Here is a 23954-nt window from a genome sequence, read left to right as displayed (position 1 = left end):
ATTGAAATTTCAGTATCATTCTCCAATTAGGAGAGTTTTGTTAAGGAGTACATTCAGAGAACTGTTTCTGAGAGTTATCAAGGTATAAGCTTATTAGCCTGGGAAATCTAACTTTTCAGAGCACTTCTTAAGAAACACAGTAGTCAAAAATACAGTGATTTTGATGTATAAAAGGTACCTGCAAAAGAACCTACAAATACCACTTCCTAATAACAAAGTGAATGATTGATTAGGCAGTTGAATGGAGGAAAAGAACAAAGATTAGCAAGAAAATGTTCAGCAAGCCATATGTCAATATTCTGTGACAATGTTCTCAGAGGGGAAAAAAAAGAGAATTTCAGTGTGGATAAGTGTCAAGGAGAAATTTTTCCCTTGGAGTGCTTCTCACTGTTCACACTTTTAATCAGGATATTGGACTGTAATCCACAGTTCTTTAATCCAGTATTTATTTTAAAACATCATTTAAAAAAATAAGCCAAGATGCATTAGTAAGGAACTGAGTACTAGAACCAAACACAGACCTACAGGCCACTCCAGTAGAGAAAGTGATGTGCATCCTCGAATTGCACCTAAACTAGCACATCTTCTGAAAGGACAGGAGCCAGAACAGAAGGAAAATGGATCTTTCTTTTCTGTTTCTTTTCAAAAGTTACAAAATTCTTCTCAAGTCAAGATTAGCAGCACTCATCCTGAGGTCTTTGTCTGAACAAAGTGTCATCAGCTAACTACAGAAGTGCACTCCGCTTACCACATTTCTTTCTTTGTTGATGCACAGAGGGCACTTAGACGTAGATCTGTGGTCACGGATTCCACAATTTATGATGAATTCATGCTGACACCAACTTTAGTATTTCATTGCACAATCCCTGCAATGTTCTACTCAGTTATGAACGATATTTGAACTGTGATCTGCCAACCTCATTTAAAGCACTGCCTGGCTTGATTATAGAAGTGAAGGCTGCTTTTTATGGTATGGAAAATTTCCACACAGCAATAACTAAAGGGCAACTAGGATATTCATATAAACCCAGAGTCAATTTAATTCTAAGCCTCTAACACATTAGAAGCAACAATTTATTTACTGCATCAGAAAGCTAAGCCTCTTTCTAGTTTCATAATAAGATAGGGATTAAGATAAACTCATAGTTTAAGCATAAAGCTCTAACTGGAATACTGCTTCTCCACAATACTGTGATGTAATTATCTCTGTCCACACAAGGGAACTGATACATTCTAGTAAAGGTGACTCAGTTTAAACTCCTTATATAATGATACATCAGTAGCGTCACTGAGTACTTGTATTGTAGCAGTGGTGCCGTTTTCCTTCCTGGGCACTGGGTAAATAATCTGGACAAATGTTCAGAACTGACTCAAGGCTTCTTAGCAAAAGAGTCAAAAATCATACTCCATTTAGGGAATTCAGGTATCGGTTTTATCATCTAGAACTAACCAAGAAACCTGAAGCCTCCTGAAAATGGGTGCACAATATTCTGGTACCTGGAATACTGTTTTCTTGGCATTTGAAATATTCAAGTCAAAACAAAAAGAAGGACCATTATCTGCTGTAAAAATAGCAAGGCACTGGACCCCAAATAGTTGAACAGCTTGAAATAGGTCTTCTGCAGAAGGAAAATAGAAAGATGTTTTGTTAATTAAGTTGGAGGAAAATAGAAGACGTTTAGTTGTACAAAGAAATCAGAAGGAAACAGATGTTCTAGAAGAGGAAAAATCAGGAAAGTAAGTTTTTTTCTCAGTAGTCAGGATTGATAAGGAGGCTGGTTAAAAATAAAGGTGGTAACATTATTTAAAATATTACATATGTGTTGATTCTGGGAGATAGGTTCTGGGTCGGTCCTCTGGGCCATCTGCTAGAAGGAAGGAATCGACTGATTTATTGCTGAGCCGGAATGGAGTGAGCCGTCTGAAGTTGTTTGGAGAATATGGGATCTGCACTCGGGCCCTTTGTGATGGTACCACAGTATCTTCACTGGATAACCACGGTGAGAATTTCATGTAGATGCTTTGATCGTCATCAGCTGAAAATACTGGATTATCAATTCCTAAAAAAAAAAAAAAAAAAAAAATTCACAAGGGACAAGCAAAATTAATCAGTATAATTTCTTGATAACACAGCAAGATGCTTTGTAAAAGGAGAATGGCTGTTGGTGGAAAAAAGTAAGTTGATACACACTGTTCTATGTGTGACTAAGCCAATATGCAGACCATTATACACACTTATACCTTGGTTCTTGGTAGATATATATGGATTTCTATTAAAGGGAAAAGATTAATATTATATCCAACATGCAGTTATGTTTGGAGACAAAAAGGAAAATCAATAAAAGAAGAAAGAAGTCCACAAAATTTTAATTAAAAATAAAAAAAAAGCACAACGTAAAATAACTGCAGAAAATTCATATCAAATCCACAAAAAAGAAAGAAAAGATGGGAAAACATGAAAAAAACCCACAAAAACCAAAAACCAACAAAACCACCAGCTTCACCACCCCATAAAGGAATGAGATTTGTGTGAGGTAGCTAAAGCAGGCCATGAAACAGTCAAAAGTATGCTACAGGAGACTGTTAATACAGATATCAAGTTTGTAATCCTTTTACAGAAACATTTCAGGCCTGCATCTTGCCACCCACTTATTTCTGGGTGCCTTTATACATATTCAAACATAGAATTTGCCATGAAACAGGGAGAATGCTTGTATCAGCATGTTTGCTGAAAGAGCACAGACACAAGCATTTTTCTTCACTAAATGCACCGCGTCACATACGAAGCAAACAATGTCATGCTGAGAAATTCAAACGCAAAAGTGCTAAAGAAAAAGGCTAAATTTTAAAACTTTATAAATCATACTATCTGATTTGTGTTATATATAGTGATATGCTTCCAATCTGATATTTTGGAGCCTTGCAGGGCTGGAAATCGAGTGCAACGATTGCTCCAGAAATGTTGCAAATCTGCTCTTTTCAGTGGCTTCTATGAACCTGAAAACGATCTGAGGGAGTTGTGAATTTAAGAGAAATCTTGTCTGAAATAAGAACAAAATTTCTTACGACAAAAAGCTTCCAATGCAGGTAGGAAACAGTTCCGAAGGACTAATATTGACTGGTCTTGTGAGGTAAGACAATTCTAAAATAACATTTTCTGTTGCTAGAAATAATTAATGGTTTTAAAGCGGTTTTAGGTAGTCATGTTCACAACTTCCATCGGTAGCAAATTTGATGTCCTCCATACATCCAGATATCCAAAACTTGTTATGTTAACATTAATATTAAGCAAATACGTTTACAAGTAGAACATATAAAATTAAAGCAAACAACAACAACAATAACAAAAAACCACTCCAGGCTAAATCATCAGCATTTTTAATACTTTTTTAAACATTTGAAAGAAAAAACCTTTGTAGGAAATAAATATTTTTACCAGCAGGATTATCTGTGAAATTTTGTTGCGTCACATTAGCCAGGAAATCAACTCCTTTGCCCAGATGCAAAGTCTCATAATCATTATTTTCTTCTGATTCAGAAAACTCCAAATCTGTGGGGGGAGAAGGAGGAGGGAGGGAAAGAAAGTCCGATTTGATTAGACATTTTTATCAGTTCCAATAGAAAATGCTATTTCATGCTGGTTTGATGCTGGCATAGTCATCAGATACATCCTCAACAAGGTTCTAGGTAGGGGCAAAATTTAATCAACAGTTGTGGAACTGAAATGTGAATGGGAATGTATACACAGTTTGCAGCTTAGATACTAATTTCTGGCTTGCATTAACATCTGGTGCTGTGATAGAAAGATTTTTCACAGTCTGGCCAAGCTTTAGCCTAACAGAATTGCCTTCCTGGAACTTAAACACACCAACATATGACATGGCTACACTGCTCCTGCTGTGCTCTGTGTCTTAAATGCTCATGAGTTGACAAAAGCTCCATTACAATGACCAGTGGCTGCATTTTCATCACTTTATAAAGGTCATTTATATCCTGATTAATTTTAAACCTAATGGGGTCATTGCTGCTTTTACTGCATTAGAATAAGTTCTGCAATAGCTGCTAAACTACTTGTTAAGACTGTCTTACAATTAAGCTTTTTTAAGTAGATGTTGACACCTTACAGAGTTCCTTAGTAAGACAACACTGAATGACCTACTAATGATTATTTGAAAAGCTTTTCCCATGCAAAAAAGTTCTAGAAAATTACACATAGGAAGCCAACCTGTACTGCCCCTGTCAGTCAAAGAAAAATAATGCTCAGTAAATGAATCAAAGAAAATACAGGAAGAAAAATATTTTTGCTTGGAGCTATCGAGAAAAATGAATCCCTCTCTCTCTCACTTCAGTTCTCTTTGACATCAAGGGGTTACAGGCATAAACAGAGAAAAGAACACAAATAAAAGTTAGTTCAGTGGCTTTTAACCACATTTTGAAGTGTTTTAAGGTGACATATTTTTTATAATTATATAGCAATCATATTAGCATCCATCACATATTGCTATGCCTGACATCAGTGGCTAAAACATGAAAGAATTTGGGGCTTTACATGAGAAACCAACCTTTGCAAGGACTACTTGCCAGACTGGTCATCTTCTGACTATACTTGCAAGGTTGACCTGTGGTTTAGATTTGATGATGAAGGGTGACTCAGCACTGAAACCCGCCTCTGACTCTGTGATCCTTTCAAAGCTACCCCCTCATTTCACTGCAGTGTTGTAGCCACTGCACTGCTTTGTGTTCAGAATTCAAAAATTGTGTTTTAAAAATGTGAGTAAAAAGGCCAATTAAAATTTTGTTTGTCTTCCACCTTCCTAGAAACATCACTTCTGAACCATAGAGACACTGCATTTAAGCATGGAGAAGATCACTATTCTGAGTTCTAAATAGTTACTAGAAGTCCCTTTTTAATATCAGTTTCGCTGTTGAATAACACAAAAACCTTTTAGTGATGCTTTACTGGTAATGTAGCTGGTAAAATGCAGTTAATGAAAATGAGCCATTTTACCTTTTTCCTTCAACGTAAAATCTTGTACTGGATTTTCTGAAGGAATGTTTCCATTTGGTATGACACTGCTGTTCCTCTGAAAAGAAAGCAAACAAGGTGACCAAAAATGCCAGCGTCTTCAAATAGCAGTGGCAGTGACACCCTCTGAAATGATGAGTCCAGCAGCATTACCCTGAAACCTGTTGTAATCTGTGCTTGAGACTCAATACGGATGCCATGAGATTCCCACCTAGGCTGGTAGTATGTACAGGGTAAAAAAAAAGGAAACTTTGTCTCTTTGTATGCTCTGTGTTCCCTCTTAGCTTCGTATCAGTTTGGCTGAACGCTCTGTGCTGTAGTGCTTCCCTGCTACCTCTAGCCTGCAAAATCTCCCCACAGTGATGTAGCGTGGTTCAGGGCCTGCTGTTTTCCAAGGGATCAGAAACCTCTCACCCCGAAGAAGAGTCCCGAAGCATAGAGAAAAGGAGAATGTGAGAAGATGCCCCTTGAGTTACCTCACGGTTTAATCTCTTCTTGCTTAGGTCTTTTACCTTCATGAAGTTCTATAGGACAGAGAGAAATGCAGGACATAGGACCCTTCAGAGTCCTCCCTGCCCTCCCCACCCCTTAGTTTATATAATAGGTGGCTTTATCTGGGTCCTTGTGAAAGTATTTTACCCTTTTTTGGCCCCGGTCTCGCTTGTGGATTTTATTGAGCTTCTTGGGATGGTTTATTCCTAGTTTGGTACTCTTGAAAGATTCTAAGCGCTTCCTCATTGTCCTATGGAAAATCTCCTTGTCTTGTTTGTCATCTTCATTGTGCATGATCTCATGTCGACTGTACAGGTGTTTGTGCTGTGGCCAGGAAGGGAAGACAATATTCATTTATTTAGAAATACAGCTGGAAGCCCTGAATCAATGCATTCAATCAGTGTCATGGAAATGTAAGCAACTCCATAGGAAAGAATGAACCAAAAAATAGTCTGAAGGCATTAATGAAACTCCTGTTTTTCTTTCTTCTCTATGAAACCTGTGTAAGTCCAGGGATTTTAAATATGTAAGAGTGGACTGTCACTCAAAGTAAGCCTCTCCCTATGAGTGTCTGAGTTACTTCAGTTGATACACCCCATTTAATCCTGATCAGAACCCACGTTGGACACAGTCCTGCACTGCACTGGCCCCAGTGATTTCAAAGGCACTAGTTGTGTTAAAAAGGCATGTTCTCAAGCGAGAAAGCACGCAGACGAAGAGCCCATCTTCCTCAAGGGTGCAGATTTTGCAGTGGGTTGTCTCCTTTCGAGTTTTGCTCCCAAGTTTTGGTTCGTAATGTCTCCTAGTTTTAGACTGGAAAACAGTCCAGTGCTAGCCTTTTGCTCTCACCTCCTGCCTGGGTTTATACAGGTACTGCTGTAGGGTGTGATGAGCAAGTGTATCTTCCGTGTCCCGGATACTTTTCCTCCTCTGCTCTAAAGCTTGCATGTCAAGGCAAACCGGTCCAGCTTTTTCTCTCCTGAAGAAGAGCACAAACAGCAGTTTTTAAAATCATTAATTACTGAAGAGGAGTAATAAAAAGGAAGATGAGGAACAAGAGGAAGAAAAGAAGATGAAGGTTTTTTTTTAAAAAAAAAAGGGAGGGTAAGAACTGGCTAAATGAAAATAAGCGAGCACATGCCTAATGGGAAATGTGATAAGATTATTGGGGTTTTGTGTTTCAGGTGGATGTAGCATTAATTTCGCAGTTTGCGTAACACGTGGTCTGTTCAGTGAGAGATTCACCAAAGAGTTAAGGAAGTGGTGATTTTTTTCCTTGCTCCTCTCCTGACTTATTCTGGAGCAGATACAGAAATAACATCTAGCCGTGTATAGAGCAGCTGGTGAACCAAAGGCAAATGAAACAACTCCTAATTGGATGTCTGCTTCATCTTACTACCTTTTGCTGAAAAAATTGTTTGTGTGTAAAACAAAACAATATAAATCCATGTATGCTGATTTTAAGTGAGAGAAAATATTAATTAAAGGTAAAAATAGTAGCGAACAAAGCCCCTGTAAATTGCATTTTTCAGTTTTTTTGACATTGTTTCAGTTTCCTCTCATCAGTCCACATTACTTACAGTAAGTAAGAGACAGAGCTTTCCACAGTACTTGGAAGTGGGGTGCTGAAATCCACATTCACCATGTTGTCTGTACTTGGAGAACGTATAAATGCCAACGAGCCTCTACGTTCTCCCTGGTCACAGGAAAAAACAAGACATATTACAGCTGTAAACACCTAGGATAAAATGGTATCAGAAAATGCTGATAATCTGTGAGGCTGCTGTACTCATGTGGCACAAGAAGCATGGGAAAAGTTGTATTTAGGTAACAAATACAAACCATTTATGGGTTCTTTACATTGAGTAACATTAGCCCCATGAACAAAGCCAGGAGAAAAACCATTCCACTCCTTATAAATTGATTTTGAGGAGGTGAGTGACTTCTTAGGCCTCAGCAGATTTGCAGTTTTACTTTGTACCATGTTTCAAGCCAAGTGCATAGGAACAAACATTATAGATTTCTATGGGTCGACACATCACTGCACTGACGGCAGCATTTTCAAAAATAAAAGACAAAGTTTTCTGTTCTGTACCAGGAAGCAGCAAGTGTTAAGTGGTGACGGAAGTCTACAAGCTTATTTGAAAGTGGTTACAGCATGACAGAATGAGATACTGAAGGGATGAGATTTTCCTTCAGTTCTCAAAACCAGTGTACAGAAAAACTGGAAAAACTCAGATTTACGTCCTCACAGATTTCCCTGCAGCTTATGTAACCTCTTGTTTAGGTGAAAGGTGTTTTTTGGATGACGTTGTGGTTACACAGGTTGGACCCATCTATGGTTTTTAAATCATGGCAGAGAGAAATTGCATAGCAGGTCTCTACATTTTAAACAGTAATAAAGAAAACATCCAAAAAAGCCATTTCCCTCGAAGAACATTAAAAGAGATTTTTGTACATTTCTCCAATTTTAACTGCACTGTGTTCCCTTTACATTTTGATATTCATAGAGCAAATCAAATAAATTCTTTATTTTGCTGTGGTAGCCCATGTACATGTTACAGCGTGTATTGGATCAGACTAATGGCATTAAGAAGTACACTCTGGATTCTGCAGAAAACTTGAGGTTAATAAAACTACATTCTGGGACAGCATCATCCCATCCATTTTCTTAGGTGAATCTGACTTTCTTTTCAAATCAAGTTTAATGTTTCATACATACATCATACCATATCACCAGTGGAAGAATTTTAGCCGGAACAAGTTATGAACTGTACGTATTATAAGTCACTTCTGTTCACCTGCTGTGGATTATTTTCATTTTGCTTGGCTTAGGTTTTCCTCTCTCAACTGTAAGGAATTTGTTTAGGCTGACACTGAACTCTCTCAAGATCCTGTTTGTTATACAGATGCAGCATAACAGCAGAGCTGAACAAAGGAAAAAATATAAAATCATTTTTAAACTCCTCAGTTTCTTGCAAGTGAGAAGTAAGTAGCTGGGGAAAGCAGATCTTTACTTGTCCTGAAAGAAATGGCTTCAATTTCAATGTCACCTTGTAATTCACAGATATTTAGTTCAAAGATATGTTTGAGAAGTCAAGAAAAGGTTGTTAAAGCAGGGTATCACTGAAGCAAATGTAAAGTGAGAAAAGTCGTATGACTTTAGGGTTCACAACGCTTAACTAATTTCCACTGGAAGAAACTATGTTGCAAAACTTCTGTAGAGCCTGGAGAACTTTTAATTTCTTTGTCTATTATTATCACATAAGTAAACATTCACCAATAGAATTTATCTGCAAGACACAATATACCCAAATAACATTTGGACTAAGGTAGGAAAAGTCAGTTTCCTTGTGTTTACTTCCCTAAAAAATGAGTAATCTGAGTTTACTATGTGGGACTGAAGACCTTATAGGTCAAAAATTCTGGTGCTAAATCTGCATGATTTAGTGATCTATAGAGCCCTTTGCATCTGTTAAAGAGAAGAAATACTGTAATAAATCTACAGAGTAAATTCAACACTGGAACTGAACAGTATTTTCATGCTCATCCACATCAGTGTGTTATCTAACTTTCTTCCTCTGAGGTGTGACCCAGAAAGCATCACAAGAAAGAAAATTAGTTCTTGAGCTCAGATGGTCTGAAAACCAAGTGAGTAATTTACAAAATCTCAAAAGGAAGTATTTGCTTGTCTTGTGAACTACTTCCCATTTTTCACACTAACATAATTTCTGAATTTTATCTTGTTTTCTGAATTCAATCTTTGAAATTACATTTTTCACTGGAAGAAATCCACCTGGCTGTAGCTCAGTAAAAAAAGGAAGAAAAAAAAAAAAGAGTAGCAGTGGTACTATCAGTTGTAGTCATGATTTATTTTATTTAAATTAAGGAAATTAACTGATATATTACCTAGCTGTGAAAAGGAGCTCAGCTGGAGATTACAGGCACAGATAGGTTATAATTTCAAAGATTACCTTTAAAAATATTGCATTTAAAACTGTCCTTCACCCTGTGAGAACACTGTGCATTTGTGGCTATTTGAACTAAGCTGACTAGTTTTATACTGAAGAAGTTTTATACTGGGAATTCTTACACAATCTGGTAACATTGCTTCAGTCTGAGATAGATACTCCAGTAGATGGTGGGAAACTTACTTCTATTCTGCAGTTTTGAAAAATTTCTCCTATTGCATGACTTACATTCCCCTAACTTCACAATTCTGTGATTGCAACTGATATTTGTTGTATTACTTTAATCCTAATTTTTGAGTTGTGGGGGTTATGATTCCATTGAAATAAAGTTACCATTCCCACTTTTGTGTGTGTGCTATGATGATCTGCAGATTAGCAGTCCCCTATTTTGGCCTTATATCCACACCATTTGGAGGTAAGTTTCTTCAAACTAGATTTGTCACCACACAGAACCACTCTTCTGCAGGAGCCAGACTCTGTTGGCACATTCAGAAAGACAATATCCCTCCAGTTTCTTTTTCATGTAGTGAATGTAGAAACAAAGATATTCAGTAAAATCCAACAGAAAAGAAACACTGACCTAAGTACCAGATACTAGTATTTGGTAATCAAGCATAACACCGAGAACTGCAGCTTCTCAATAACACTGAGACTCAAAACACATATTAAAAAAAAAAAAAAAAAAAAAGGCAGATAGAGATGGAAATACTTCTCCTTTAGACATCTTTGGCAATATATCAACTTTAAGTAATATTACAAATTTTAAAAAATCAAGTGATGCTATAATATGTCAACAAGTATTCATAAGTACCTCAGCCACATAGCTAATTGCATCCTTCAAGTTGAGCTCATGGAAAACATTAAGGATTTGGTCTCTTGATTTTTGAGCAGACCTTCTCATCAGTATTTTTCTGAGGAATTTCCTATCAAAATTGGACCACCTGATAATTTAAACAAACCGTGTTAATGGCAACATGCAATTTTAGTTTCACAGCATTTTTAGTTTAGCATAAATTATATTTTTTGAGCTAAACACTCTTTAAAAAATGAGGAACACATGATTGTGAGGGATTTGTGTTTTGAAGCTTTTCAATTAGCATGTAAAGAAAGTTAAGGAAAAGCCTGCTACAGACTTGTACAGCTGTCACAAAGCATTTAATCTGTTCACTTACCAACACTACTACAACAACAAGAGTGCTATGATTACAGTATCCCATTTCAAATTCAGTAAGACCTTTTATACTTTGGGAGATCATGCTCCCTTATTTTTCTGCTTCTGATTATGTTTAATTTTCTTCTTTCCTTTGGAAAATAATCTGCTTTTCCCCGTATGCATTGTAGGACAGCTACACTAGAAAATCAGATTACAACAGCGCCCCTCCAAAAGCTCTACCAGAGGGCCTTTTTCATGCCCTTGATCTACTCTGCTCTGGGGCACAGTAGTGATGTGTATTTTCTGTGATTTACATTTCCAAGATGGTCTGATAGGGTATCTGCCGTTTCAGTACGTAAGGTCCAGAACATAAAGGCTGTTGTACTTTCATTTAACTTCCTCAAGATTTCTTCTCAAGGGCATGAGGCAACTTTGGAGACTATTGTTCAAAGTGACTCTATCCATCTTGCCCAATGGCTATTTTGAGTTTCCAGCTTCTTCTTTGGGTTGCTGAAACCTTTTTGTATTAAACATTATTCACAGAATTCATAACTACTGCCTTTCTCTAGCCAGAACATCTGACAAGCAGGCTGCAATTCAGGCTGGCCCACCTGAGCCCCTCAGTGAGGTTGGTAGAAGCTGCCATTTCTCTGAGGAAGCACTTTCACGCATATAGAGTCCAAAAGGCAGCCTTAAGATGGTCTCATTCAAAATACATTAGTCATCAAACCGCACACTTAACCATGAATCTGCATTAGGCTACTCCTTGTTCCTCAAGGAGATTACTTTCTGACATATAAGAAGTCAAACTCTAATCTGCCACTTAAAAAAATGTAGCTCCATCTTCAAGGCAGTGTTTCGAAATTGGGAATGTATTCTCCCATATTATATATAGCTCACTGAAATTCATTGCCTGAAGGTAAACTACGAATTTAGACCAAAAGAAAAAAGATATTCTGCCTGGAATGCCTCAGGAAAATTCTTCACTGCATAAATGAATGAAGAGCAAAAGGAAAGGAAAGAGACTGTCCCTACAACTGGATGCAGACAGGTGAGTAATTCTGCTTGAGTTCCACTACAATCCAGCTCCAGCCTAGGAGCTGTAGAGTTGCATAAGCATAATGCTAAGACTCAGCTTCTCAGGAAGGGTTAGGGGAGTGCTCTGCAGAAAGCTAGCACAGCCTTTTGGGTTGGAATCGGCATGTTGAGTCATCAAGGGGTTAGCAGGTCAAAACTGTGACTGCCTGCACCTATGAAATGACCTAACTCCACAACGAGAACAGCCTAACCTGAAAGAACACTCCTAAAGATGTCCAGATTTAATTCCTTTTCTCCACACTTATTCATCTAGATGTGGAAGTGTGCTCATCACAGTGGTAACTGTTCACAGGTACTTTAAAGAAAATGGTGTATCTTTCAGCTCAGATATTTTGCTTCTTCGAAGATGAATCAGCTATAAACAGAGGGGAATGGTTCGTTACTGGTTTCACACTAAAAGGTTAAAACTATCAAAGTCATCACAAATCACCCTCTGCCATCACTTTCAGAGATGTTGAACACATCCTTCATAGAAATAGGATAAACAGCTAGCCCAGTTGTAGCTGAGGTTTTTTTTAGTGCCTCCACACATAAATATTTTTCATGACATGTAGTATTACAGGAAAGTACCAACATTAACATTTTAGCTTAAAACTTGTGCAAATAGCCAGTTCTGCAACCTCAAGAGAATCTGAGCCCTGGATGTGAACTGAGGCACCTACAAAGGCATAATCTGAACTGTAGATGAGAAAGAACAGATTCCAGTTCAAGGGGACAAAAATACACTATTTTCACATTTGCTATATTTCCAGTATATAACCTCTTAAACTCCATTCTACATCCTTGCTTTCCCTAAACTGGCAGGCTTAAGAAGTCACAATGTACAGATAAGATTTCCTAGCAGTGTTTCAACATTCCAAGTTAGTTACTACTTACTTGTCTCTCAGATAATGATGGCCTATTTGTCCAGAAATGTCTTCTATAGCAGAAAGAATGTGATCAAAGGCCTAGGAAAGTGAAAGTGGAGTTAAGATCTTAACAGAAATAAAGAAACATAATTAGAAAATAGTTCTTTTTTTTTAAATTTTAGTTAGACAAGGTGACTATGCAGAATAATTTTAGTGCTGTTAAGCAAATTTTTTTCCCATTTACAGAAACACTAACTACTATAAGCTTTTCTTTAAAGGTCCTGAGCTTTCTAAGCAGTTCTTTATAAATTCACTAACTATTCTTGAATTACAAGGTTCTCAGCAAGAAGGTACTCAGATCCCCATTTTAACATTCAATTTTAAATCTTTTTATTGACTCATTTTAACATCTCCACTTCTGGCCTATGAAGTACATCAGCCACTATTAGTTTTGGTGATTAAATCAGTTGAACAATTTCCTTAGTGTATCTTTTTAGAAGTTTCAGGAACCCATACTCCCCTCAGAGTAGAAGCAGGCGCAATTCTTTTAATATCTAGAGCAAAATTTCATCCTGATTATATTAGCTGGCTGATAGAAATCCCGAGGTTTATAACTGTTGCTTCAAACCAAGGCAGCTGCAGGTACAATTTGGTCTTTTTCTGCATGTGGTTGTGAACATTTCACTGGGGGATATATTTGGCACAGGTGAAGCTGTACCTCAAGTGCTGTGTTCAGTTTTGGGCCCCTCACTTCAAAAAGAACATTGAGGTGCTGGTGTTGGTGAAGGGTCTAGAAAATATGTGTTATGAGGAGAGGCTCAGGGAACAGGAGTTGTTTAGTCTGGAGGAGGGTCAGGGGGGACCTTGTCACTCTCTCCAGCTACCTGGAAGGAGGTTAAAATGGTCTTAAGTTATGCCAGGGGATGTTCAGATTAGATATCAAAAATAAATTTTCACTGAAAGAGTGGCTAGACACTGGAATAAGCTGCCCAGGGAGGTGGTGGAGTCACTGTCTCTGGAAGTTTCAAGAAGCAACTGGATGAGACCCTTGGGAATACGGTTTAGGATTAATTACGGTGGCGCTGGGTTGATGGTTGAACTAGATGTTCCTGAAGGTCTCTTTAACCTCGATGATTCTGTGATGCCTGTGTCTTCCATCCTATAACATTCATTTGCATTGAAAATTTATGTTTTCTTTTACTGAATAAGAACTTTATCATGTTGTGTGAAAGTGAACTGGAAGAGATTGTGTTTCAAAATCTTTTAAAAGGGTGAAGAAACACAGGGTCACATAGCACTCACACTTCATTAAAACAATTGCCATTCATCTGGAATTTCAGTATATAATTAATCTCTACTAGGCAGCAGACTATCTTTCTATGTAATATGCAAGCTACAAAGCCTGCTTTTCATACCTTTTCCAGACATTAACAGTTTGTAAGATGGAAAAATAAACTTACTTGCACGTGCTTTGCCCTAGCAGTTGTCAATCAAACATTCTCCTCTTTTAAATGAAGAGAAAGGAGCATATTCTGTTTGTGCTATTACCCCAGCACCCTCAGCCCTATTGAATTCCCGAGTGAAAGACCAGAACTTTCAGTTGAGTATCCCCTCGCAGGAGACAAATAGTAACCTAAAAATAACTTCTGAAATGTTTGAAGGATTTTGCTCTTGAAATTTGACAGTCTTTTCTCTTCCAAAAAAAGAAATTTTCTCTAATGTTTTTGTTTTCTCTTACAATGCTCTGTAAATGTACAAAAGATACCACAGTTTTATTTTAAAATATCTTACTCTGCCATGAAGTTTCTCGTTCAGTTTTGGATCTCTGTGTTCAGTTTTCTTCACTTTCAGCCACTGTACCAAAGGCTTGATTGTCAGTCCCTAAGGATTGAAACGTGATAATAAATACTTAGGGAGTTTTCCTAGACTTCCCTCCAGCTGGTGTTGTCAAAGAGGAATACAGCACATTTGTGTGTTACTTGATCTCTGTCCTCTCCAGAAGATAAAATGCTGTACCCTCAGCTCCTATTACAAAGGTTTGAAAAGAAAACAACCAACAGCTTCTATATGAAAAATATGGTACTGGAAGGGTAGAACTATGTCCTTCACCACTGAATGTGGTGTTTTCTCCACATATCAGGAGTTTGTGACAATTAAACTTCCTGTGATACACTTCAGATAAAATTGGAAGCTGCTATATATTGACATATCTCCCCTTCAATTAACGCTTTTTTTTTATCCAGAAAGTGCTATTTTGTTTGGATGTTAAATACTTTCTTGTTCCACTGCTGTTATATTTTAAAACAAGGACTGAGGCTCAGGTAGATCAGCTTAATGACTGCATCTGCCCATTAAAAGGACTGTTCCCTATAGTTATTCATACGAGGTGAAGGATGTTTAATCAGATATTAACTTGGCACTATTAATACAAAGCGGCTAAGTCTGAGCAATTTTTAGCACAGAGGAAATTGTGTTTTGTCCCATGTGGTCCCATATGAAAACATAAAATGGGATCTTTGTTACTAAAATTACAAATTCAATTATTCTTTGAGTTCAGTGAAACAGTATGCAACCTTCAGCTGAGAACGGCTGAAAGCATTCAGTACTTTTGGGGGACTCCTTCTCCTTGCAAGAAGTGTGCTTAAGTAGTTAAATTACCTGAAAAATAACAGTAAAAAACACAACAATGATAGTTGTGCTGACAAACAGCCTTTTTTCTTTCACTTTGTCCTTATCCAGAAGTGCAACAAGAGCAAAAGCAACTGCTCCACGAAGTCCACCGTAGGACATCACCACCTGGTCTATTAACTCCAACTGGACCGTTCTGTAGCGGTTGATAATCCACGTCTGTAAAACTACACCTGGAAAAAACAAATGTCAGCACGTTCAGAAACACCCCTATGCAATGCCAATATCCCAACCGTGTGTAACATGGTCTGGTACCACCAGACCGCTTTAGTAACAATCTAGTCCATCCACTTCCCCCTCTGGAACGCTATGCTGCCCACTTGGTGTCTTATCCTCTACGCCTGGTCGAAGGAATTAGATGGAGCTGCTTTGTGAACCAGCAGCTCTTCTTCTGAGAGCACTGCCCTCCAGCACAGGCACTACAGGGCAAGGTCTGCTGTGTCCTGACCTTTGAAATTCATTGAGAAAGAACAGAGTTTTTAGCACCCTAACCAGTGATCTTCACATGGTCATTCAACAGAAACAGGTTAAAACAGCATTGATTTAGGGAGTGTGTGTGGTGCCCTTCACAAATCACTGAAGAGGACATTTATGTCAGCATCTTAGGAAGGGTTGTCAGTCTAGTTATACTAACACTGTCTTCAGACATACAGGTGAGGTGCTGCTTGCTGCAGGAGGCCTAAAGTTCTAGCTATCCCCATGTGTTCCAGAGCTCCCACCATACAGAGGGAAAACAGCTTCACTGTTCCTCTGAATGGCTTGGCACGCATGTCCCACTGCAGCATGCCAGTGCTGCTGACCAACACAAAACAGATATTTCTCTTTTTAGAGACCTTTGAACTTGTGCCAAGGGAAGAGTGTCTGGTCACTGTAAGAAGGGCCTCTTAAAAATTTATTCATGCCACCAATCTGGCTTCTTCAGGGTATGAGAGCTGCAATCGCATAAGGCCCAGTATCATAATTTATTTATGTATTTAGTAATTTGTCAATGTCTAAGATCAATTACTTTAGTGGATGCTTATTGTTATTGCTGAATATTTACTATTTAACTGTTGAGCGCATTGATTACAGGATTGGTAAACACTTATTTCAGGAATACAAAAAGTGTCAAAGGCAAGATACTGGAAACTCATTTAAACACCTCGGGCACATTAGCAGTTACTGAGAAGCAGCTAAATGAACAATGCTTTCAGACTATTTAGAAAGGAGGACAAGGGGCTAGACACTTCATTCAGCTCAGGAACCTCTGGGACAGAGTTAGAACACAGAGTCTAGGAAAACTTCCAGCTAGATAGACATGTAACTTGTTACTTGAATTTAGGTCAAGACAAACAGGCAAATAAACCAGTTTAATTTATTCCCAGGTGTAAGTACATACACCAAGTCACTACATGTGTTACTCTCTACAATCACTTCATTCTATGCCTTTTTTTGTGACTTTAGCAAAACTACAGTAGAACTACATACATAGCTGGGCGAGTCATTGCTGGTGTTTTGAAATGTCTGCAAACTTATATAACCCCAGTAAATTGACAGTAGGTAACTGCTACCTGCCACAGTCTTATTTGCTCAGTTTCTCATCAGTCCCTGAAAATTATTTCTTAATTCACTGCAGAGAACCTGCAGTGTAATTATGTGTGGTCTGATACCACTGTGTGTCTAAAACCTGAAGTCAACCATAAAATTAGCTTAAGAAAATCTCTTTATTACCAAATTTGTTGACCATTTGCTGACAGGATTCACATTTTCTGTTAAAGAACAAAGTCCATTTCACTGGGAGATTTTGCCAGTACCATGTACTGGGTCAGTAAAGCCATGGAATGATTCATGTTAACTGCTGGGCTAGTCATATCCTCATATGACAAAGCTTACTGTAGAGATCTACTCTCCTAACCCAAACCAAACCATAAATTCAACTAAAAATAAATGTAGTGTTTTAAAAGAAACAAGCCTAGAACTCCAAATTTTGTAGGGAGGGGGCTAAAGGATATGTGATTGCAATACAAGGCAAGAACAGGAAAATTATGCCCTTACCAATAACTCTATATACTGAGATGAAGACCAGGGTCAACAGAATAAAAGCTGTATTCCACATCCAGATATCTGGATCCACAGCTGAAATTCCCAGGAACATGAAGATAATAGTTTCTGCTCCGCTGGCCATCATTTTCATGGTATATCTTACAGTTGTAGAAGACTGTTCAGATATGTTAGCTTTGACATATTTCTGACAGCAAATGCCACAGAAGGTTATCCTAGGAAAAGAAGAAATTGTTCAGAAAATATCTGCTGCAACATTTAATATTATTTCCATCCGTCTGTCACGTAGCGATGGAAACCCACCATTACTTCCTAAGGAAAAATACACTCAGGAGCCATGTGGAGTCCAGTCTGGGTAAAAAGCATATCTCAAACATTCATGCTGAGGTAACCTCAAGAGGCCTGAAGGCAGCATTACGTTAGATCACAACAGACCTCAATTCTCTTTGTACTACCATACTGCTTACATGAAAAATTTTAAATCTTGTTTACAGTAGACATAAACTGGTGATCTCTTTGCAGAAAGATTTTTAGATCTCGACTGTACGCACTGTATCATCTCTAAACGTGACAAGCAAAAGTGAGAAGAAAGGTATTCCAGGAGTCAATGGGCACTAAAAGAAGAGAGGTCGAGCCAAAACAGGCAAAATTTAGGCAAACCTTAGCAGACCAGCCAAGTCAGAGTGAGGAGCAAATAATGACATTCACATAATGCCACAGAAAAATACTGCTTCAGTTACAAATTACAGGGAAAAATGTCAATACAAATGGACAACTGTTAAGACTGAAGCATTATTAATAACTAAGAGGAAAGAGTCGTGTCTGTATTTTGCAAAAGAGTTCTCATGTTGCGCAGCAGATACTGGAAAACTTACATTCCTTTTCAAGGCTGAATGACAGTATTTGCAAACTATAATCTATTGTAGTGTGAATACAGTGTTATCCAGCATAAGCTTCATGAGTGTCATATTTATAGCCGTCCTACATAATTTAGGTCTTCCTTGCAATGTTTTTAAAAACCACGTTCCCTTCTCAGCCCCTTCACAGACAGCAATAAAAAGAGACTTACGCCAGGATAGCTGAAAGAGAGAGCATCTCTGCTGTGAGGTAGGACAGGTAGGAAATGATAAACACAAATCCAGGTTCAATGATTCTCACGTGCTTGGTGAAACGACTGACCAGCGAGAGCAGGAACGCAAAGAAAATGCCAACCAGTGTCCCTCCGAGGCTCACCACGAAGAATGACACTGAAAAGCAAAACCTAACACAGCTCAAACAGTAGAAATACAAGGGTTTGAAGCCATTTTCTTGCACAGGGCTAACAGCAAACGGCTAGTAAATAAGAGAAACTTTTGGAGGACGTGTCTAAGTTTATTTCTAAAGTGAAAAACCAGGACTACTTTTGAGCACTTGGTATGTGAATGTACCATTCTGTACAAACGCAAGGTTACTTTCTGCTAAGCCTCACCATTTTAACTGTATTCAAAAGACATTACATTTCATTTGTACAATTTTTTTCTCATGCTCTATAAACAAATGTATCTACAAAAGCATATTCTGGAATATGTCAAAGCCATCATTAAAACATTTATTCATAAGATAATACAGTAAGTACCGTGTCATACTTGTAATGGGAAATAGGGACTCTATTTTTAGGTAAATAAAATTTCTTGATAGTCACTGGCAAACGTTGCTTGATGGCAATCACATATAATAATACTTGATAATAATAAGGAGTGAGAATGCCTATATGCAATCTCAACTTTCATGGAATGCAAGAAGGGAGAGCATAGGCCAAAACTAAGGACATGTTATTAAACACAAAGAAATTGTCAAGTTTGGTGATCTTAACAAATGAATTCCACATCTGTTGAGTCTCTTCAAAAGAAAACAGATCTATCTGATTAAGTTTTCCAAATATTCAGGAATATTTACCTACTTATTTTCTTAAGGCATTTGTCCATGGCATACTAGTGTAGCAATATGAGCAATAATGAAAAGGGTTGAAAAATAGCAGTTACCATTAGCATAATAATACTGTTTTGTTTAAAATACTACATATGTACATATACCACACATGAAACACAGAGCTGAATTCTACGCACCTATGCCTTTGACACATTCAATCCCCGTCACATTCACTGCACCTATTGTAACAAAGGATTCAAACACGTTGTACAGGACCTGAAAAGAAAAGCAGACTAACTTAATAATTGCTCCTGAATTGAACCTATTAAAATAATCTAATGATGGGCCTCAACGTTATGAATTCTGAAACCGTGTGTGACTGAGGGAAATTCTGTGTGGAGGGAGAAGACTTTGCAGATTTGATATTTTTCAGAATGGAGAAAATACAGTGGAGCAAGAAGAAACTTTTTTTTTTTAAAGAAAATACCACAAGTTTTTATTTCGCATTTCAGTGTTTCCTATTGATAAGAAGGATTGTTAAATGGAGATAAGTTTTCTAAGGCACTTCTCACTGTAAAATCCAGGTATTTGACAGATTTATTTAATCATCTGTATAAGATAAATAAGATAATTAATAAGATGCTAATAATAAGAAACTAAATTGAAATATATTGAACATACGTAAGTTGAACATAAAAGAGAATAAACTCCAATAATTGTACAAAAGCTTTTAAAATAATAAGTTTTTAAAATAATTAATAACCTTATTCATACTCCTGTCTAATGAGGTTTGGATGAGCATCATTTTTGACATATGCCTGTTTAATCAGTTTTTAATTCCTCCAGCGACAGAGAAGAACTTTACTATGGCTTTCTCAGCTTTCCTTGTTGCAACTAACCTTGATAATTCTTATCGTATTTACCCAGTCACAGTATACAGGTTACTTTGCTTTGTAACCACAGTCTTTTATATTTTCCTGTTTAAAGAATGCCGTATCATCTACTTTCTTCTGTTCTCCAGACTTTCCATTTTCAAGGTAAGAACTCTCCTTGTTTCAAATTTCCTCATAGGCTATGCTCTCTGACTCTTGATCATGCTTGCTCTTCTCATCTAGATTTTCTTCAGTGAATCAAATTTTCTTTTATTTGTAGAGTGAGTGTTCATGTTCATTTCACAGTAGCAGAACCTCCTTTCCTTCTGAAAGCCAGTGCTGTTGATCCTTGAATTCATCAAAGGTTTTTTTTTAATATTTGTTCCTGGCAATACCCCAAAACTACTAATGATATTGATATCCAAGGGGAACTAAGTTTCTCTGGAAGTCATTTTCAAATTCATGTGAACAGTTAGGCTGCTGCCAGTAACCTTGTAGTGCTTTGCTTCCTTGGTTGTAAAAAGTTAAGACACAGCCTAGTGAACGTCTTACCCTCCACTGGAGATAGGCAGGAGCAGGAATAGGAAGTGATTCAGAAGTGAATTGAAGCAGCACAGCAACTTGGTTGTACAGCACCTTTCTGCTTTGGGACTTTCTGGTCCCTGACCGCTAACACTGCACCACAAAACTATCAACTATTTTATTGTGAGAAAAAATGTTGTGTGAAGAGGTGTTTCAAACAAAATAAAAATATCAGTAGAAATTTGAGTGGCTTTAAGTCTATTAAAGTCTTTCTAAATGGAAAAAAAAAATTAATGTTTCAAACAAACAAACAAAACCAAAACAAACTAGAAGCTTTCTAAAATGTCACACAAGTTTTTCCAAATCAAATCTTTGTTATATATCTGTTTGATAAATATCTGATTGAAGTAAAACAGAGAGAGCAGGCATAAACACTTTGGTGAGTACTCTTTCTCACTGGTTGAGGTATGCATGTAAATTATAAGCATAACACAAATATGTAGAAAAGAATATGTGCATTAAAAAAACAACATACATTTTACATATAATTTACTTACCACGGTTACAGCATCATTCAGAAGCGATTCTCCAAAAACAATGATAAACAGAACTTCATTGACATGGACTTCTTCAAACACTGCCAGAACAGCTACAGGATCCACAGCAGCAATTAAGCTGCCAAAGAGGAGGAAGTCCAGCAGCCCAGACTTCAGTTCGCCTTCAAAAAGAAAGCAAACAAATTATAAGCAGAGTCAGCTCTGTATTATCTATAGAAATGACAGACTATGATATTAGAGATAATGTCAAATCCTTGAAAATAGGGATCCCAAGGTATCAGCTGGAAAGCATGGTACAGACATTATTTTAAAAGTTCTGCACTCTTGTTTCTTACAAGGTTTGTTGGATCCAGCATTGGCCCGCGTGTATCAAAGCTGTTTCTGGGAGAAGGACCAGTACAATCCTGTTCTTACAGCAAGGTGCTCCCATATTTAAACTGAGTTTGTATCTGTGTGTGGTATGGTTTGTCTAACTTGAGTAAATTATCGCAGGGTAGCTGAGAACTCCCAAGATGTCAAGAGGACTGCACCAGTACTTCTGAAGTGAAAATTACAAAATAGTTCATGTCACAGGTCAAATTCGACTCTTGGTCACTAAGAGCTTCTACAGTGAGGCTTAACTATACTCAGTGCAGTTGAACACCAGTTATGGCCTCCATATTCAAGTAGGCATTTATTGATAGTTGCAGTTAAGCCACTTGTTCCCAAATTAGGATTCATAAGGCCACTGCTAAATTTTCTGCAAGTGGACCATAAAAACAGATGAAGGACCAAAATGTACCTCAGTGTGTTTGTGTTGTAGCCCCTTAGGAATTTTAGCAATGTTCTGGAACTACGAAACTCTGCCAACAGTGTAGCCACGTATTTTTTTTAACCTTCTTTTAGGTATTAAGGTTATTTTGTTCAATTGTTCAAACAGACCAAGACAAACATAACTGTCATTTTAAAAGGAGCAGAAAAGGGAGAATCACAAAGATCTCTTTGCTCAGCTTCCTAAATATCTTGCAAAATTTTCCCTCTTCATGAAATCAAGAGTAGTATCCTCAATCATTTTTTTCTGGGGAAAAGATTTCTGAAATAGTAAAGAACAGTAAAATTCCCTTTGTGTTCATTAATGGATGGAGGAGGAAACAAGGTTCATTAAGAGGTGATGGTGCCAAATTATATGAGGAAGAGCAAAGAAGGAACATGTAGAGAATTCATTCATTAGAACACAGTGCAGAGGCCCATGCCCAAAATTAATCTATAGCTGTATTAAGCATGATTTCTACAGGTGAAGAAGAAATTCATCTGATAAAATGGTTTGGAAGCATGAGTCAGGCAACAAAAGTCAGTAACCAAAGCCACAGGATCAATATTGCCTGTAAGGTACTTCCAGAACAACTTGGCCACTCCTCTGGAAAGAACTCTTACGAGGTAATTTTTCAAATTCAAAAATGTTTTGTGCTTAGATCATAACTGAAAAACAAAACTAGATTCCAAATCTTTTTTTATACAAAATGGTATGGGTATATTTACTCAAGGAAAGGATACTTCTATGGGCAGCCAGAAACATGAGTAGACAACACCCTGTTACATGTGACAGTGGCCAATAATCTAGTGGAGCTGCAGACACATACATTCTCTTAGCTGCTATCTGCAAATCAGAGCATTTCCAATGTTTTCCATACAGTGTATGGGAACCTTGGTAAGGCCCTGAAAACAGCGATTCGTAGCTTGCACAGACATATAGCTACCTCATATTTGCAAAAATATAAATGGTCTTGTTCGCTCTTGGGCATATTGGGCTGTGAACAAGGCCTGAATCTATCCATTCTAGCGTGAGAGTGAGGCTGAAGCAATGATCTTAAGTCTGTGCCAAAAATCCTGAGAATAGCCTTGAACCCGAATCTAAGTAATGGTTCTGCCAAATGTTGTCCTTCTCTGGCATGCTTAAGGAAGGAACAAGTCCAATGACAATGACTATCAGAGACCAGGGTATAATAGAATGTAAGGTTTTAAAATAAATTGGCTCACCGAGATGGCTTATCTTTTTTATGTGTTACCGATTATAATCATTGGTACATTCTTTGAAGACTTGCAAAGCTAGTGAGCAAATATTTATGGGAAGATTAGGACACATCTGTAATTCCTACAAAGCACTGTCAGTAGGCATGGAGTTTCTGATTCAGGCTTTTCCTTGGAAATAACTTGAGTAATTAGTCTAAGTGATGCATGACCATATACATGACCAGCTCAGCAGAGGCTGGAGTGACTAGCTGACAGCAGTGACACCTGAACAAGGTAAATTTGCTGGGCTCAATTTAAGACTTCTGGCACACTCAGCATGGTGCAGCTATGACCTAGACAGTACAGGAAAAACTGTTCTAAGCGTTAGTCACAGCCACAATTACTCCATAATACTGCACATATTAGTTCTCCAGAAAACTGGGAACTGTTCAGTGCAATCAGCCAGAAAGATTTAGGAGTAGATAATTCTTCCTATTACGGGAAAAGCAGACTGTTATGACTATTAGTTAACAGTTAAGGTGCTAATCTTTCCATTTCACTTCTAAAGAAGGATTTCTTTTTCATTATCGCCTTCTCTATTTTCCTACAAGGGTATTTAATGCAAACAAAGAGCTGCTTTTATGTTTGTTTGTGTAGGAAATCTAGGCAATCTAATTTCGATTATGCACCCTTATATTGATGGACAGTACTACAAGCCCATTGAATGGCAAAGTTGAAAGTCACTTTTTTTTTAGCTCATCTTAGTCTGTAGTGGATTTACATTTCTACA

General features: G+C 37.6%; 1 protein-coding gene across 2 annotated transcripts in view; it reads right to left on the bottom strand.

Moving 5' to 3' along the window:
- SLC9A3 (solute carrier family 9 member A3) overlaps positions 1-23954 on the bottom strand; it is a 56695-nt gene that overhangs the window by 4783 nt on the left and 27958 nt on the right. Inside the window, exons 3-16 of one of the 2 annotated variants that reach the window (XM_027896352.1) lie at positions 21176-21336; positions 19422-19500; positions 18386-18563; positions 17311-17531; positions 15247-15449; positions 14380-14469; positions 12617-12687; positions 10301-10430; positions 7099-7214; positions 6368-6497; positions 5666-5842; positions 5009-5084; positions 3437-3550; positions 1813-2060 (exon numbers count right to left, since the gene is read on the bottom strand). In XM_027896352.1, the coding sequence (XP_027752153.1) occupies positions 1813-2060; positions 3437-3550; positions 5009-5084; positions 5666-5842; positions 6368-6497; positions 7099-7214; positions 10301-10430; positions 12617-12687; positions 14380-14469; positions 15247-15449; positions 17311-17531; positions 18386-18563; positions 19422-19500; positions 21176-21336 (1994 nt within the window). Of the gene's footprint in view, positions 1-1812; positions 2061-3436; positions 3551-5008; positions 5085-5665; positions 5843-6367; positions 6498-7098; positions 7215-10300; positions 10431-12616; positions 12688-14379; positions 14470-15246; positions 15450-17310; positions 17532-18385; positions 18578-19421; positions 19501-21175; positions 21337-23954 lie in introns of those variants that run through there. The other variant, XM_027896351.1, reaches the window with a different exon arrangement.

Source organism: Empidonax traillii, unplaced genomic scaffold (genome assembly GCF_003031625.1).
Source record: "Empidonax traillii isolate 1590-97213 ecotype Southwest subspecies unplaced genomic scaffold, ASM303162v1 scaffold494:size460735, whole genome shotgun sequence".
Taxonomy (NCBI): Eukaryota; Metazoa; Chordata; class Aves; order Passeriformes; family Tyrannidae; genus Empidonax; species Empidonax traillii.
The sequence above is the reverse complement of the archived record's forward strand: the minus strand, read 5'-3'. Positions and strand labels throughout refer to the sequence as shown.